Source organism: Paralichthys olivaceus, chromosome 17 (genome assembly GCF_024713975.1).
Source record: "Paralichthys olivaceus isolate ysfri-2021 chromosome 17, ASM2471397v2, whole genome shotgun sequence".
Lineage (NCBI taxonomy): Eukaryota > Metazoa > Chordata > Actinopteri > Pleuronectiformes > Paralichthyidae > Paralichthys > Paralichthys olivaceus.
Window position 1 is genome coordinate 5,828,566 of NC_091109.1, and position 19,033 is coordinate 5,847,598.

General features: G+C 41.4%; 1 protein-coding gene across 4 annotated transcripts in view; it reads left to right on the forward strand.

Moving 5' to 3' along the window:
• Positions 1-3,001: 3,001 nt before the first annotated feature.
• The window catches only part of neto1l (neuropilin (NRP) and tolloid (TLL)-like 1, like), a 63,873-nt gene continuing 47,841 nt past the window's right edge, over positions 3,002-19,033 (forward strand). For 2 of the 4 annotated variants that reach the window (XM_020087377.2, XM_020087378.2), the window contains exons 1-4: positions 3,006-3,958; positions 4,696-4,752; positions 4,856-4,990; positions 5,417-5,665. In XM_020087377.2, the coding sequence (XP_019942936.2) occupies positions 3,931-3,958; positions 4,696-4,752; positions 4,856-4,990; positions 5,417-5,665 (469 nt within the window). In that variant the 5' untranslated portion in view covers positions 3,006-3,930. Of the gene's footprint in view, positions 3,959-4,695; positions 4,753-4,855; positions 4,991-5,416; positions 5,666-19,033 lie in introns of all 4 variants that reach the window. The other 2 variants (XM_069512057.1, XM_020087379.2) reach the window with 2 other exon arrangements.

Below are 19,033 nucleotides of genomic sequence, written 5' to 3' on the forward strand. Positions count from 1 at the left end.
TAATTGATAGTGTCAATAATTCTCAGTGCTTCATACCCTACATAATTAATTTCCTCCACAAGCTGCAATTATATTTTATCTTCTCCTGTGAGTATTTTTTTGCATCAATTTCTTTATGGACATGTATCTGAGTTTTCTGTTTTCCTCCATTTGCATGGTGGAATACTCTATAAGATCATAGGGCTTAAAAAACACATGCTGCATAGCAAACTAACAAAGGCCCCTGAGTAAAAAAAAAACATACCACAGGTAGCTCTGATTTGATGGAATTGTTTTCCCACTGGCTGCAGGAGCAGGATGAAGGTAGCCTCCGAGACCCAGACACCTAATGTAGCATAAAGAACAGCTCAAAATTTGCCTGTGGTCAGAGAAAGCCATTCTGGTAACTAGGTCTCGCCTAATGAACTACAAGGCGCCGTGAATGACAAATAAATTGTGTTTTTCTATTTTTTTTGGCCAACAAAATGCTCAATGCATCACTAATAAGGTTAATTTGAGTCCCAGTGGACACAAGGCATTAGCCTAAGTGTTTATCTGCCTCAGCGCTGTCCCCTGTTAGACTGACAAACAGGAGCAGTGCTTGCAGTGTCATTACAATGGCACTAAGTAGAAGGTGAATGCCCAATTTACCCATCGGGTTTGAGCCAAATGAACAAGATTCAATCATTAATTACTTGTTGCTTTGTATATGCAAGTAAACGTCGAGAGCATCTGCGGCCAGAGAACACACATGCAGGAGTAACATAGATATCCTCCTCTGTGTGAGGTGTTTAGTCATATATGTAAAATGCATGGTTCTCTGCCTGCACGTCCCATTTCCCTAAACTGATTACAATTACAAATTCAAGTGAGGCCAACGCAGCACAACAGTTATCTACGGCCAAATGATAGACTTCCTTAATTACAAATGGCAGACTTGGAGACTGCTGTTGAATGAATTATTTCTCTGCGATGCTCCCACCGCCTCAGTGCTATTCAGTCAGACAGTTTAAACATGCCAGAGAGCTCAACTAGAGGCTGCTGTTAAATTCACCAGGGCTACTGTTGCATACCGTGGGCTAGATAAGACTCATTTGAATAATTCCCATACAGCCCTGCTGCTTTATCTCTGAGTTTACCCATCAGAAATGTGCGGTGCTGCGCTTATAAAGTTGTCAGACAACGCAGCACCACTGTTAATCAATAACAAGCTCTGAGCACCATGTTGTATTTTGGCTCAGATGCTACTGACATCCCCCTCAGACTTTTAGATCTATAATAGGCTTTGCTTTTGCAGGGAAATTGACATTTTGAATTCTTTTCAGCCATGTCTTTGTTGTGTTTGTGAAATTTTGCGGGAGAAAGCAAAGCGAGCTACACGCCAACGCTGTATGTTTCAGGCTTCATGGGAGTTGAGCGTACAGTGGCGAGAAAGTGACTGCCTAAGCTTCAATCCTTCTGTTGGGATGTGTATGGGAAGGAGGGGGTCTAAGTCCCAAGTCCATTAAATCACTGTACAACAGATTAACAGAAGCCTATTAGTTGAAAAGAGTTCTGAGATTTCCCACTCCCACATGTGCTCCCAGAGTCAGCGTGGCACCTTCAAAGTTGTTGGAATTACCTGATGTAAAACCACACACTTTTCGAGTTACGAGTAACAGGCCAGTCTGTGGGACAGGGTGTAATTAAGAGGAGGGTGTTCGGGACGATAGTAAGTCTTTGATTAAATCTACGAAATCTCTATAGACGGTTGGTGCACTGAACACACAGAGTTCCCTCTGCGAGACACAGACGAGAGAGAACAGACAGTCATTGTGCTCAAGTCTGTCACGGGCACCATGCACTATAAAGGCCTTTACACAAGCATCTGCTATCACTACCATGTTATTTCCAGCTGATCCAAAGTGTCCAGTAGATTCAAACTTGCGATGACTTACGCATGCAGACGGACCGAGTCCAAGATTGCCTCTGCAGCGCGAGCATCTGAAGATGGATATTGTCTTGTGGGTGCCAAGACTATTTTGGGAGCCCCTGACTTGTCCCTGAGCACCCTCTGATCAGCTTTGTCATCAGGTGTGACAGCAGCTACACACTCCCTGGATGCATCCCGACACTCACACCTCAGAAACTAATGGCTCTTTGTCACTTCTCTGTAAGGAAAAGAAAAACTGACAAGAGAAAAGAAAAAAATAAGCAAGCCTCTCTGCCGGCTTCACTTTGCTTCTTCAATTCTTGTAGAAATTGGAAACAAAGAGAGAAAAATCTGGAGATGCCATTCATGATAACCTTGAAGTAGACAGCAGGTATAGAGGCTTTACTGAAGCATATATCTCTATAAGAACATGATAGAGGTTAATGAGTAATAGTTTTATGTGATTAACCAGGAACAATGTTGTAACTGTGTATGACCAAAACCCTCATGAAATACATGGTGTGATGCTGATGTTACTCATCAAACATGTTTCAAATGTTTGCTTCTTATTGAAATTGGAAACAGGGAAAAAAGCCAAAGAATTCACGATAACCTGAAAGTAGGCTGCAGGTACAGAGCTTTTAGCATGGGGTATATCAATATCAATAGTGTTCTTCAATAAGAGTTTTAGATGTATTTAACCAACAACACGAAGTTGTGGCTGTGAAACACCTAAAGCACAGTGGAAAGCATGATTGGATGGTTATTAGTGTTGTAACTCTCCATTTCATTATGCATGTTTTGTTTGATTATCAAGAAATTTGAGACAAAGAGATGCAAGGAGTAAATGTGAAGATGCCTTGGAGTTGGTGACAGGAGGTTTTCCTGGAGGACATTATAAAGGTAAAAACAGGCTTTACTTGGAACAAAGTTGTGCCTGTGGATGATCACACGCATAATGAAAGGCATGATTTGATGGTTATGCTGAGATTCTCCAACCTTTTTCATTCTGCAGTCACTCTTGTTGACTCTTTGACGTTTTCCATTGCTTGTTTATTCCGTTTCCTATCTCATTGCCTATTTCTGCTTACCTTTCCATTTCCTTTGCGCGGCAGATGCGTGAGCCTAGATGGATTCTGCAGTGCGTGCTTATTGTTCAAACACGCCGGAGCACGCGCATTTACGTGCACATTAGCGCTTCCTTTCTCTACTTCTCCTTTTTTTTATATGCTGGTGCGCAATGGTGAGTGGACGAAGTCGCGTCCTGGAGAAGTTTCCGATGCGTGCGTCAGGACAGTGGCGCATTGGACGGTTGTAGCAGAGCTGGATGCGCTGCGAGAGGAGGAGGAGGAGGAGGGAGATCATACATTAACTCCTGCTGGCTGCGGGGACTCTCCACTTGATAGAAGCCAAGGCGGGGAGGATGCGCTCAGAACAACACTGAGGAACCAACAAATGAATCGCAACGGAAATTTCACTTAATTCTGTTCTTGTGGCTTCTTCTTGTTTTCCAGGGGATTGTTTGTTTTACGCAGCGCAAAGAGAGTGAAAGAAAACGCTGCAGAGATGAGTGTCGCGTGGTTTTACATGCTCCTGAAGGATCCCCTCTCCTGATACAGGGACCGAAGAGGACAAAACAAGGCTGCCCATGATATTCCCCAAAAGAAGAACGCAAAGGTGGAGCGATTAGAGAAGGGCTGATGACGGGACTATTAATCCTTTCAGTGCATCCAAAGCACCAAAGGGTATTGGAATCGTTTGGATGGAAATCGGGCGAGTGTTTAGAACTGTTTCTGGTTTTATATGAAACTGGTGATTAATTGTTGTGGCACATCTGCAAGGATTTTTTATTTTTATTTTTATTCTCACTGCCTCTTTTCTTTTTTCCTCTTCCACCGAAAGGTTTTTATGGTATGAGCGGCTCCCCGCTGTGAATTTCCAGAAACTCATCTCAATCTTTATTTATTTTTCTCTTTTCCAGTATTCCTCAATCTAAATGGAATTAGTTGAGCCTGAAGCCGTTTGTGAAAGGAACAGACATGGTACATGGGCACAGCTTCCATCACGGTAAGTCATCCGTATTCATCGGCTGAAGCACACATGGTCAGAGCCTCTTATTGCATATGCTCATGCTACCGAGGAAACAGAAGTATAGTAATCCTTGAATCAGACTCTTAAATATCAGAGCAACAGATTGAACAGAAAATAGCAGCAGGCTCAGGGTGATTTCTTTGGATAAAAATAAAAATGATCAAGAGTTGATATAGAGACACTGGAACCTGTAAACTCATCCTTGAAGGTCACACTGCACGTTCTTTGCTTTTCTTTGAATTCATCATTTTTTTGTGTTTGGAAAGTGATTTGAAACAACTTACATGTATCTTTTTATTGATTTTAAAATAACTTGAAGTCATTTGTTCGTTCTTTTTTTGAAAGATTCATTATTTTAAGGGGTGTGGAGAAGATTTATGTTGGAAACATCAAATTATATGCTTGCACAAAGTTCTCTATTCAGAGTCATGAAGGTTTTCATTTGTTCTAATCACAGAATATTTGAACCTAATTGCTTCTTACCATCTTTATTTCATGAATTATTTGCTGTTTTGAGATTCTTAAGGTTATAAGGTTACACACAGGTCGGGTTTAGCATTATAGCACAATGCTGATGTAAAGTGCATGACATCCAAAACCTGAAACGTGTCCCACGCTGACTCAGCTGAAATCAAGCCGTGCAAAAAAGAAAATCATTTTCATGCCACAGTCTTCAACCCAGAATGTGTTTGTGTCTCCTTCTGTTCTTCCAGTAGTTGCAAGTCTTCTCATACTTGGGTTGTCTGGGGCAACAAAGAAGGATACAGCAGGTAATCTCCATCACCACAACCACCAAGTCTTCTCTGCACAGATATGGCTTCTCCTCCACGCTTTAGTCCCTGACTCTTCTCTTTTTTGCTTTGTGTTACTTAGTGAAGAACAATTCTGGAGTGAAGCCTGCAGGTCAATGTGGAACGTGGGTGAAAGAACCAGACGGAGGCCTCTTCACTTCTCCCAACTACCCGAACAAATACCCCCCAGACACCGAGTGTGTTTACATCCTTGAAGGTAAATATTCTAGAAGCAGTATAAGGAAAAGGAAGGGGATCCAGCTATTTATCCTCCACTGATGCTTTCTTGTGGTTGTCCTTGGTGAGGGTTGGGGATCACAGTAACTGCTCAGGCAATGATGAGATGGTTTATTAAAAGTGGCTATTTCAGGCTGTTATTTTTTCCCACATATTGAGATGCTGCTTGATTTATCGCCAAAGATAATCAGGTTAAAATATTACCAAAGTGAACATGGGAGCTGAAGACTTATCACAGCTCCACTGCTTTAGAGATTAATTGACCAGCAGCCAGGATTGCTGGTGCGTATTGAGCGTGTGGGTGTGCTTAAATTGAAACACAGCGAACATTCATCAGTGAAAGCATGGCTAATATTTTACTCCCCGCTTTGTGCTCAGTGGTAATTATTTTCATTGTGTCTTCCAGCACCCCCGAGGCAGTGTATCGATCTGCATTTTGAGGAGAATTACTCAATCGAATCCTCTTGGGAATGTAAATTTGACAACATCGAGGTTCGGGATGGACCCTTTGGCTTCTCCCCAATACTCGGACGCTACTGCGGTCAGCATAGCCCGCCTGATATCAGGAGTAGCGGCCGATATCTGTGGATAAAATTTGTTACTGATGGAGAACTGGAAGCGGTGGGATTTTCAGCAAGTTACAACTTCACTGCAGGTACATTTTTTGGAATTGTTTTGTCTTTTTGCATTGGTCACAGCATTTCTTTCTTTTTAAGCATATTTATGCTTTATAGCTCCAACAGCGAGGCTCCAAATCAATAACAAACGTCATCCAGGGAACTCGGCCTTGAGGGAGCCTCTTGCAGTTTTATTGATTGTCTGTCTGCAAACACTCAGCATTTCCATTGGCAATATACTGTCACTGGCTGGGTCACTCTTGTGACTGGCTGTTATTTCTTCTCTCTTTGTATCCGGAGCGATGTGTAACAGTGTCAGATTTTAATTCTCTTCAGCAGCACCACTCCACAGTTTACAGGGCTGGGAGAAGCTGAGAGAGTAATCTGTATTGTCGAACACAATCATGGCAATTATGATCATGTGTAAAACCTTGGCTTTCTTAATTTGCCTCATCTTTGGTTGAGATCCCATTACTGGAGCACTGTGAGTATTGATGACAAGGAATCAGAGCATAACCATGATTTAATATTCCTTCACCTACACTTGACTGGGTTTAATAACACTGTCAACTTCTTTAGTGTGTTTGAGGCTTGATAGGCACTGTGCCAGGAGGTACGAACGCTATGCTAATTCGTTTCCACAACCAGTGCACCTTCGGGGGCATTTTACCATAGGAGAAACAAAGTAAGAATGTCATTGTTAACACAATGAACACTTATGCAGTACATTTCACTGAAAAACAGGCTACTAGATACAGGTGTTTAAAAACAAAGGTATTGAGGTCAAGAGGGGTCATATATTTATTTCCAATTTCTGTCTGTTAGCTATTCAAGAAATTAGAATGATAAATCCGTTCATTGGACATTATGGTAAAAGAAAAATTGCAGTCTGTAGCAATGAAATGTACTGAGCAATAAAGCAAAGGATTTCATACCATGGGTTGTTAAGCAGTAGTGCCGCGCCAGTAGATTTCTGAGATTTAGAAATGTATAAAAAAACAAGAGGAATCTGCTGGAACTCAAATGTTTTTCATTGTAATCACATTGAAAGTTACAGTGTCAAATATTATATTTTTCATATAATTTAAAAAAGAACTTGGAAAGATGGAAAAAGTGCACGAAAAGTAAAACATGAATCGGCACAAATGTGAAGAGTGTCAGGCGTGGTTGCCTTCTTTGCTGCAGGGATTGCTTTCAGCTCAGGTGTGAGGCTCTTATCCTGCAGCTGAGTTTTACACATCAATTGTTCTGTCAGCTTTGATATAAGTTTCACTCTTAAGAAATGCACTTGTGATACTGGAAGTGTGTATTTCAGTGAGGCTAGTTGAGAAACTTAACTCTTATGACACAAGATGGTCTTCAGCCCAAAGTTAACCATGCTAGCATCAAAGAAATGAACTATTCCTTTGATGGCTAGCATAGGGAAGAATATAAACTCTGTGGAAAAACTACACAGAGCTTGGCTTGAAGCTGTTAACTATACGTTTGTGTGACAGTGTGCATACATTAGCTCAGTCTGATCTCAGAACTCCAGTTGTTTTTGGTATTTACCTCCAGTTTCTTTGTGCTTTCTTCTCATTAATGTAAGATCATAAAGTAGACCTCAGTAAGTACAAATTGTTTTGCTCAAAGTGACACATTTCCATTTCACGCGGTGCATTTGTTTGCTTCATTCACACCAACACAGGGTCATTTTGCCCATAATCTCTTTCCATTTAGATTAATTTCCTCAAAAATGTGTTTTGGGTTCATGACCTTCTGCACGTTTTTTTAAAACAAAGAGGTCCCAAAACTGGGCTCAGCCAATAGTCTTTTAGTTTTTCATCAGTCAGTAAAGAGCTCAACTGATATTTATATGGAAACGTTTCTTTAATATAAAAACATTTTTGTTGACATCTACAGTTTGTCCAGCTTGTCAAGTTTTGATACCAATTGAGCACACAACTTCATTTTGTTTGAGTGACAGTGAGTGATGTTCTACAAAGTCCTCCCTCGTGGATGAAGGACAGCACAAAACACCTTCAAGTCTACATCTAGAAAACTACACAGGAAAGACAATTTGTTGTTTCCAGCTCTTAGAACTACTACTTGGAGAGGAAGAACCCAGACTATGTAAAAAATATGTAAATTTCTTTGTTTCTTTTTCCTGCTTCTCTTGGGAGCTTCATTGAAATTTTGCTGCAAGAAAAGAAAAAAAGCTCATTCCTCTTGACTCAATAGGCAATATCTGTGGCGTATGATTTGCATAATTAAAGAGGATAAAAGTCCTGAATTCACTTGACTTGATAATGTGAAATCTGGCAGCATGAATAGGGTCTCACATCTGCATGTGCTCTGTGAACCAAGCTAATTCACACAGTCCTCCACTGATGAATGAGAGTGATGGAGAAGAGGCAATGTAGCTGACGTGAATGAGCTCCTTTCACTTTCTTTCCTCAGTCATTTTAGGAGCCAAGTAATAAAAACTCTTACGTCTTCTCCTCACATTCTGCCAATGTTCGCTCACAGCCCTTGATGACTAATGCGAGTAGCACTAGTGAATGAAAAAAAGCAGTAACTGGAATCTCACAACATCCAGTGCCATATTATATGTTGAGGTACTTCAGGGAAGCACTTAAAGTCTGCAGATGCTATGTATTCAATTTATATGTGGGGAGGAAGTAGGAAACTGCGGGTGTAACAGACACTAGAGAATCACTCAGAACAGTGACTAAATGAATTTGGCTGCCACAGTGATGTGATGCGCAATTTATTTGTCAAACAAATTACACCCAGATGCCTCGTGTAAGGTCTCCTCTTACGTCAAAGCACAAAGACAGCAGTCTTTTCCCACCGCTGCAATAAATACTGCAGCTATAGTTTTTTTTAGGGTATAGAAAGTAAAGGGGAGTGTGACAAAACACTGAAAATCATATATTCAATTTCCTGTTTAATTCACTCGTCAAAGTCACACTGTCGGTGATGAGACAGTGTAGCACCTCCATAGAGCTCAGTATGGAGCCCATGTGATAAGCTGCAGGTGTGACTCTTAAGTTAACTGAGTGAGCATATCTTGCACTGTAGTCAGGAAGCACCTCAGCCCACCTACAGGCTCATATATGCAGCCTTTACTTATGAGAACAGATAGGCTCCAATAGAGGGGGAGAGGTCTCCCGTAGCAGTCTCCCACAGTCCTTCACTTTTCCATCACTACTGTCCAACTGGCATTCCATTCCTGTCCAGTCTCAGTCCAAAGTCTTTTCTCAAAAAGTTGTTCCTCATGTCTTATGAGAAATATCGGCGAACCCCACCAAACAGAGATCAAAATGTAAGTGTGTAAGGGGCTGTAGGTTTAACCTTGACATATTATCCTTAAACAACTTTGAAGCCGCATGCAGAGCTACTGTGAGTGTATACCAGTAGTCATCCGGTTCTAGTGCTCAACTTTCTATCCATATCCAAAAGGCAGTTCAGTCATTCTTCATTAAGACAGGGAAGCCCGAGACAGAGGAGTAAAGCTGTAAACCACCCACGACAGCAGTGTTGACTGAGAGCCTCGGGCCACAGAGGAAAGACTGTGTTTGCAGAAGAATTCCTTAGATCATTTTTATATCGTTTTTTATTTTCTTTGTTTCATCCTCTGTAGCTTTCTGGTTATTTTGCGCAAATATATTCAGAGTGAAGCAAAAATGGAGTTCTGAAAGTGTGGCAATACATGAAAGTGTGACATTGAGCTGTCTGGTATTGTGATGTCTTTAAAAGCTTTATATATACATGTATATACTATAGATACACACATAACATGTGAAGTTGCCTGCCCTAGACTCACCTCATCTCTGGAGGTCAGCAACAAAGCAGAACAGTTAGACTGCATCATTGTGACATATGCATTCATGTGCAGTAGTAATGACACAATACAAAATAGCAAGTCTTATTTCACTTGGATAGAGTATGCACAGCAGGGACAAATATAGAGTAGGGAACCATGGTGTGTATATTTCTGTGCATGTGTGTGTGTGCAAGGCTGTTTAAGCAGACTTCTGCTGTTCAGGTTGTCCTAGAGCGCCTTGACCTTAGGAACCCTGTGGACTGGTAGATTAAGTGGTGTTTCAGCACCTTTAGCCAAAGCCAGAGCAAATAAAAGCTGCAAGTTCTCCCCCTCTTGCTCCCTGCACTCTGATCATTGAACATGCTGTTTGCAGAGCCAAGACCTGGTCCTGAGGCAGATGCTGCTATATATATAAAAAAAGAATGTTTATGTGTGTATACTGCTGTGATGTAAATCTCTTTTTTGGGTTTGCAAATTGTTTCAAGCAGAAAATATTTCACTTTACAGGGTTACTTCAGAAAAAAATACATCCTATGTTAGATTTCTGTAGATTTGTACATCATGTTTTTTGTTTGAATATGTATGAACCGTATGTTTTCTACACTAAGAATTCAGGCCATGACTAATGAATCTATAATCAAGACGACTCTGATTGTCCTAAGCACCTTATCGCCGCTCAAAGCTCCAACTGCATTGAGAATCGTTTTGGAATAAAATGAGTCAAGTGGTATTTATGATTATGGCTGGAATAGGATATATGGGCCATTCATAAAGGAGGCAGAGTCATGTGATTGAACCTAGATGGGCTCAAACTGGAAAATTGAAAATTGAACCGAAAGAGATTGACTCTTCGCTCTTGGAAGGAACTGACTACACGGCCGCACCGCTGCAGAGCTGGACAGAAAGTTCAGTGACTCCCCAGTTTCGCCTGTCTCCAAAGTCTGTCGCTGGCAGTGTGCTGTTTTGTTCAGTTGCATCCTCAAATCACTGACAGTCACCTGGTTGCCAGAGAGACTTACAGTATCATAACGTACGATTGTTGTCATTTACTGTACCTCAAGTTAAAATTAACAATTCTCTAAACCTAAAAACATAATTAGACACATGTCAAAGGGAGTTTGGCAAAACATGGACAGTAGTATGCAAACAGCTAAGGCGATCTTATTCAGCAGATGCGAATTCGGGCAAATGGATGTTATCCACCTGAATCTTAATTATCTTTAAGTGTGAAATATGCTATGCAGTTGCAAATTCATGACACACCATTTCATTAGATTTAATGTTCGTTGATAGAGTCGATGTCATGAGATGTGTTCTGGATTTTTCTATTGCATTACCTTTCAACCTAAATCCAATAAAAACACTGTCAAAACATTGTCCCATGCTGCGATCACACCTAAGGCACTGGGAGTAAAAATTCATTTTCTACACCCTAACACTGGTAGGGGCTCAGATTCACTGTGGAGCACAGAGAGAAGATGAAATTCATAAGCAGAAATGGAGAGAGAATTCTCCTGTGGTGCATTTTCTTGTATTCTCCCAAGATCCCTGTGAGGAGTTTGTTTGCCCGAATGAGCCACTTGCATATAGTCAATCATAATAAATCTTAAAAGGACAAAAGAGATTCTCTTTCCAATGTTTTGCTCTAATGCTTCTTGTCATTAGTGCTCCCTTCAGTGCCGGTCACATTCCCTGGGCGTTTTCCCCCTGATTGTTCAGCACTGCCTGCTGTTTCTCTGATTGTTATGGGTCTATCTTTTTTTTCACCAGGAAGATGTGTAGGTGTACATTTCTCACAGCATATGTATGCTTTTATGCAGTTTCCAGAGATGCATGATGTAGATATTTTTCAGATGATGCATTTCAATGTTACAAAAGGTGATGGTTTAGAAAAATGTGTTTCGAGAACTGGTCGTCTCTGTTGGTTTTCCTTTGGAGTCCCTCACCTTGCCTTGTGTGTTTAAGATCCGACTGCCCACACCAATCTCATTTCAAAGAGAATCCTTTTGCTCATATGCAGTGAGGAAGAATAACAGTTGCTGTGTTTGAGCTCAGAAGGCACCCTTCCCCTCACTCTGCCTCTGTTTTAGCAAAACGAGATGGATGAAGTGAGTTAGCATTGCAGGCACACCACTCGCAGCTGTGGAAGAGGTTGGTCACACCCTCGCTCTCCTCACTCATCTCCCCGTCTCTCTCTGTCTTCATCTAACACTACCTCTTTTCTTCTCTGCTACCCTCTCTCACTGCCCTGCCCACTGCATGCTTCCTCTGTGTGTCACACCACATTCATATGAAGGCTGAGGTGTTGTTTGTTTCCTTAAGATAACTCAGTTTTTTTATAACCTGGTCATAGATTCTATTGGAAATTTAACATGGACAAAAAAAAGGCAAAAAGCAAAACCAATCGCACGATCACACAGGTTTTAAACAATAAGACAAACACAGATAACGGTAGTCTACAACGTTATCATAACTGATTGACATGATGGGCACAACCATGTCAAGCAGTAAGAAATGGGGATTTTAGGGAAGGAAATAATGAATAAGCAAAGTCAAAATATAAAAATCAGCTTTGTAAATCACAAAGTCATCCCTGTAGCAAACTGTAATTAACTGTGAGACAGAAAACACTGCTACAAATCTCTTGAAACTTAAATATGTTTCAAATTAAACTGCACTAGTGTGTTCGAGTCTAGCTAGTTTTTCAGCGGTTCACTAACCACCTACAGCATTTTGTCCACCATGGTCAGTACATTAAGTTTTCAGGTACACACATCACTAAAACATGGATGCTTTTTGTTGGTTTCTGTTGTGCCACTAGCTAGTGTGACTGAGCGTCTCCTCTCTGTCTCTTTCTGTCCCACTTGTACTCCACTCCTCCCATCACCGCACCTCTCTCCCTCCAGCCCGGCACAGAATGTTCTCTCGCTTATCAGACGACGAGCCTTTGCTTGGGGGACAACCAGTCAGAGTTTATCGTCCGGTGCAACTTAACTCACTATTCAGCAGGATGGCTGATATTTACGTCCTTTGGTTGACTCAGCCACTCCTAGCCAATTACCCTGCAGATCAATCAGTGGCTCACTCTGCCTCCTGCTTCCATCCTCCGTGGCAGTTTGTTAGCCAGGCCTGCTGTTCAGCTACAGATGCTGCGCTGGTCAGGGTACCGCTCTGCTGTAGCTGCAGTAATGTAAACTGTGGTGGTTGTGGGTTTGTTTTTGTGGCCTGGTTTTGGGATTGTGAATGTATGTCGACTGTATGCACACCATATGTGTACATGCAGTTGCTGGTACATGTGTGCCTGGGTTTGTCTACATCATGCATCTCTCCAATCTTGGCTGCTTTCCTACTCAAACCACTGAGTCCTTTCTTGTGCTGCACACACAACAGTTCAAGTTGTGTGATCCCACTGTTAGCTACATCATACACATGATGCATATGTGGTGTTTGCTCTCTGAACTGCATTGAAAATTTGCTGGACTGTTGCAGATGCATTTTTCCCCAGCTCCACTCCTCTGTGGGCATAACAGCTCGCCCTGGGCTCTTTGTTTCATTAGCCTATCATCATGGTGGATCCTTGGCTGTCATGCTGAGCTCCTGACTCTCTCCATTATGCTGTATTAGGCAGCGATGAGATTGAGCTGTGTGCTTTCTCTCTGCACACATTAAGGCCTCAACCCATTGAAAATGTCTAAGAGAATTATTCTGTGAAGGGATGATTGAAAAGGTCTCTTTGTTTTTTGGAGAGTGAATGAGTTTTGTTTGCTCGTCGCTGCTGATTTGTACGTCTGATTTTGAAGGACATCACAGAGCAGATTGTTCGCCATGCTTGACGAGTTTTGTTTTTGTTTTCATCATCCCATCAGTGGTATACTTCCTGCGGGGGTTGGCGTATTAACATACCGGAATGAAAAGTCTTCAAAAGGAGTACAAATGATGAATGTTGTGTTTTCATTATCCACACGTTGCTCCCTGCATTTACTTTGTGGCCTCGGATTGGGCTCTTATCTTATCATCTCACAGCAAATGATTCCAAAAGGATCTAAATCACATTTGGTATCCCAGTTATCCAATAGGTAATGGCAGGCTTTTGTTTTGCCGCTGGGAGAATGATGTCAACGTTAGGCAATGAATCCGGGCAGGACGATGATGGGATTATGAAATGTGGAGTTTGAGTAATCCTTCCAACATCTCCGAATGATAAAACAGTTGTGAATTTAAGTGGACACCCACAACAATCTATAAGCTCCCTTGTAGGAAATTACAGTGAAATGAGTTGATGGCGCATTTCATGCGACGAAAGTGCAGCAGGGTCATATAATGCCTGTCCCATTCTATATACTGCTGGGACTGTGTTGGAGGGTTAATGCATATCATTACCATTTTATAGGCTTATGGGATCACCAAGACAAGTGGTTTATGGTTTGCAGCTGACTGTAATTCTCCAGCTTCCCTCAGTCCATCATATTTTATTTATTCTAGGGTTCCCTAGGTTGAACAGAGTAGGAAATATCCAATGCAGTAATAATGGAACAAATTGCATGCAAAGCAGAACAAAATGGCCAATATGGGTCGGTATCTGTGCTGGATTGTAAGAGGTTGTTGAAGTGATGCTTTGTTTTGCAGCTTACTCATGACAATACAGCAAAAATTTCATGAAGACCAACCAAGGCTTAATTTTCCACAGAAATACCTGCTTGGTTCTTCTTCTTCTTCCACTGTCCCCTGTGAACGATCTCTACCACACCTAGAGGATCCATTAAGTGAGCGTGCACACTGCTAAACTGTTTCTGCAGAAAAAAACAGGTCAAATTTGACTGTTTACTGTTTGACGTCCTAATGGAGCGTGTGACATTTGGTGTCCTGGAGGTGTGAAACAGGTTGTGTAGTGTTCTGTGCAATCGTTTCAGTACATGTTGAGCCATTTTGCTAGAGGTGTCAAGTATTTTCTTGGCTCCGAGACCTTGAGTCTCAAAGGCTGAAACGGAAACTGTCAGGATGACGGCATTAACTGACATAAACACACTTTTAGCGAGGTGTTGGTTTCCATCAGCTTTTCCTCTTTTTTATCGTTTTTCATGCTTTCAAGCTCAAATTGCTCATCCATCTGTCATTATAGAAGTGCAGGAAGGTGCGAAAGGACAACTTTTATTTCATGCTCAGACCACTGACTGTTCATCAGTGAAGTCCAGCGAGTCAATTAGAACCTTCTAATCTTCTCCCATGAGATGACTGAATTCTTGCTGGTAGATTGCCAAGAGCAAGGACCTGGAAAAGTTATAAAGTCGATCATGCGTGTTCATATCAAACCAACACTAACAGGCTGCTGGACAGCGTGGCCTCCATGGCATTTCATTTTCCACTTGGCAAGCTCAATTAATCACAGCGCTCCTATACAATGCAATGCACATGGCCACCCCTTGGTGCTGGCTCTCATTATTCCCCGATGCTGGGAACTGTACAGCAAGAGGAAAGTGAGGCAGGGAAAGAGCAAGAGAGACACCACACCGCTACATTACTGCATCTACTATGTACATATGAGTAGGCAAAGACTGAAGAAAAGAACACAGGAGTCAGAAATGGAGAAACAGGTTTGGATTGCTGTGAATAGGTTATAGGCATGCTGTGAGGAAGACTGATAAAAGATTGGGGCTGCTCCATGTCCCCTCAAGGCTTGGCTTCTATCTGAATATTCAGCGAGCTGACACTGGCTTTTCTCGCCACCGTCTGTAAAAGGATGCCAATTGGCTTTTACCTTGTGGCTTCTAATAAGCCGCTGTGCCTAACATGCATACAAACGACTCTTCATAATACCCAGACGCGTCGAGTGCTGCCTGCGTTTCTATATAAACAGCCTTAAAAAAGCGCCTCAGCTGTTTGCTCTCTGTATGTTTAAATTGCCAAGCATGAAAAACGCTTTATGAGATAACAGTTTTTTCGGTGACAGTTGTTTGGCTTCATTTCTTCAGGACTAAAATTGAGACTTACTAACTTTATCTCCTTTCATGCATACACCGTGATTGTTTATTCATTCCGTATAATGAAATATCTGATTTGCTGCAGGGGGAGAAAATAGTTTTGAGAAATCCTCCTGTTTGACTAAAAGCAGATTATTCATCAATTTCAGCACATTTATATAATTTTCATTCACTTATGAGCCAACTTTTATAAAATTCATATATTGCACAGGACAAAGAACATCTTTGCTGACAATTCTGAGGCAGAGTCTGTTTTCTGTGAAAATCTGCAAATTAAACATCCCATAATGATTGCACATACTGAGAGTGTCTGTAAACAAGCGAACTAACAGTTGTTTGATGCATGCTCACTGTTCACATACACGGAGTAGCAAACATGCAAACACACAATGTTTCTCATCCAAAGCGTGAGTCAAGCTGGATTTGGGGAAAAACACTCACATGTGTGTGTTTCTCCTAATCCCCTCACACAAACACAGACATACACACTGCACCTCCTGAGCGGCTACATCTGAACCCTCACATAAATAGTCCTTTTCATTTTGTTCTCCAGTTTGTTTGTAGAGGTCATGTTTGTTCTCCAGTTTTCGGGGCAGAAGTAAAAACAGTTCTGCCAGTGGAGGGGAGAAATAACGTGAACTTTCTACACTTCATGTGAAAAATACATAGAGTGGAGTACAGCATATACTTCATATTCATAACCAACCATCTGCACCATGTACAGCAATCTTACATACTCAGGCTTAATCCTTCTGGGCCTCTTCTGGTGAGATGTAGAATTCAAGTGAGATTAAAATCACCATCCCTTCCCTCGATAGCCGTGTGCCACAGGGACATAATTTTCTTTTTCTTAAATTAGAAAAGATTAGGTTGAATCTGGGAGGCTCGGCTGAGAATTTTGTCGCCCTCTGGGTAACACTTTATTTTCTAGTATTCCAAAGTCTTCCAACTTCACCTTCTGATTAAGTCCATATTTCACAGTCTCTCTCCGACTCTCCGTCTCTTTGTTATAGAAGGGGAAAGTGGGAAGTGGACTGATTCATATACCCAAGGAAATCTTTATAATTCCTTGTGTTTATAATCGCACGTCTGTGAGTTAATGTCCAGACATATATCAGACAGAGGAATAAAGAAAAGTGGGAGGTGGGTGATGGTGTTGTAGGATTAAGTTTAAACCCCTTTAAAAAACCTCATTGTGTGTTGGGAGTTTATAGGAGAGATTGACTGATCAAGTGCGGAGTCTGACTCATTGATTTTTATCATGTGGAAACTCAGATTGTGGCTGACAAAGCTCAATGAAAATGCTTAAACTGAGTGTGTGTGGAGAGGAAGGCTTTGGTGTGGCTTAAATATTAATTTGATGGTGCCTCTCGCTCTGGAGTGAGGTTTTAGCTCCGAGCTCTCTTGACACACGACTTGTGAAACATCTGTGGTTTTGGCTCAAACAAAGCTGATTGTAAAAATGTAGCTGCAAAGCATTTGTTGTTTTCCTGTGAAGAACGAGGAAGGTACCATCGCTTCCACGCTTTGAGAGAGGATTTAAACATATACAACACATGTAACATATTTCTCTATTGCCTCTCATGAGCCTGAAGTTTGTGAGAGGCAATAAGGAGCCTGTTTAGTTGAGCATATTGTTTATATACTCAGTTCTGAGTGGACAGTAATTCAAGTGTTTTATTTCCCGGGTGATGCATTTCCATTCATTACATTCAAGTCACGGGAGCTCAGTAAAGTTATTTTTACTGAATACTGAATGGAGAAACTGTTGACTGTCTTTTTCCTCACTTGTTTAAAATGCTTTTAAATTGAGATCCAACAAAAACAGCTGAGGATGTAAAAGTATGATCAGTTGACACTTTCTCCATGTTGCACTAGAGGACTTTATTTGACAGTTCCATCCAAAATGAATGGCATCTTGTCACTCCATGTGTTTGAGTCCTAAAATCGGATAAATCATGTGTAGGGACTAGGGTGTCTAAGGTGTTTGTGTATGTGCATGTACTGTTTGTAAAGATATGCAGTGCACTGTAACTGCAATATCTTGGCTGGTAACAAAATTACAGACGTTTTGTGTTGTGTTTATGGAACATGCAGGCCTCACAAATTCTACATTGAATCAAACAAACTTAAAGTAATTACTGAATGGGTCGTAATAACTTCTGATTAATGTTGGTGTTTATTGGTTAAGTGCAATGTGAGTGCAGGTCAGTGAGGGAGTGGGCAGGGAGCATACACCGGCAGGATACAAGGCTACAGATCGGTGATGCATTGCATTTGAATATTGCTGTGATAACCTTGTATATGTTCCTGTCAAATAAGTAACGAGGGTTAAAGCATGGTAGGTTTACACTAACCACCTCCTCCTACAAGGAAGATCCTCAATTAAACAGCTTAAAATCACGAGTACATGCCACGGATCCCCCACTGGCTTCCCAACCTGTGAGCACATCCAGTTTTTTTGTTTTTAAATGCAAAACCATGCCTGAATTACAAATTTTCTCAGGCTCTGTCGTGGAGTAATAACCTTTTGCTTTACATGCACCCCTTATAAAGCTTTATTTAAAGGTGAAACCCATAACTTTCTACTCATTGCTGCTGTGTTGAGCAGCAAGGGTTAATGCAGTCATTGTGATAGCATAAGAGTTGTTGCTATGGTTTTTAGGATACTACTTCAGGTGTGTATTGAATTAGCCTCTTCTATGAATGGAGAATGTGCCAGCGAGGGAAGCGTGTTAGAACTATTTTTAGTACCACAGACGAAATGTACTCTGAGCTTTTTGCTGCTTCATCATACAAGGTCAAGTTTTCCTGCTAAACTAGTATTTGGATTGTTCGTCCCTACCCTCAGATGCAACCTACAGGAGTAAGTAACAGTAATAATAATCAGCATGAAGTCTCTGTTGTGAAACGGTCATGGTATGGTGAGGGACACCACACTGGGTGCATGTGCAGGGCGTGACAGCAGCTTCACTGATCTGTTCTGTCTGTTGTTCACACAGGGAGCGTGTCTGATGTATGTCTGCTGCCGATGTGCTTTATGAGGTTTCTGGTACGAACACTGTGTTTCCTCTGATAAAAGTAGGACTGTGTATTTAAATGCCAGGGCTCTAATGAAGACATACATCTTCCAGTCCTGCAATAATATTAATAACCTTGTAAAACAAATGATTGGATTTAGTTAACAGAAACGCTGGAGGCCTTTTACTTTGAAACAGGGGCAGGAAGTGTTATAAATATTTGTCTTTGTTACATATCTGACAGACAGACATTGAAATTGTGGTGAAACATACTCGGTGAAAAGTGATATACAAAATGTTCCACAATGCCCACACACACGTCCAGTGCAGCATTAGGGTTAGGTTAGGTTAAATACTTCCTTAAAGTTCGAGGTCATTTGTCATGATATGGGTGTAGAGCATTTGTGGATAACATGGGAAACAAGCAGCGCTCTCCCATGTTGAAATCCTGTGTTCTGTCAGCTCATTGGGCCGTCCTGACCTTCTCACAGTGCCGACTTTGTCATTCTTTGTCATCTACATTACTACGGCTGCTGGAAGTCATCTAAAAATAAAACCTAACTCTGGATCGTAATAAGATGTTTGTCCAGACGACCTTTG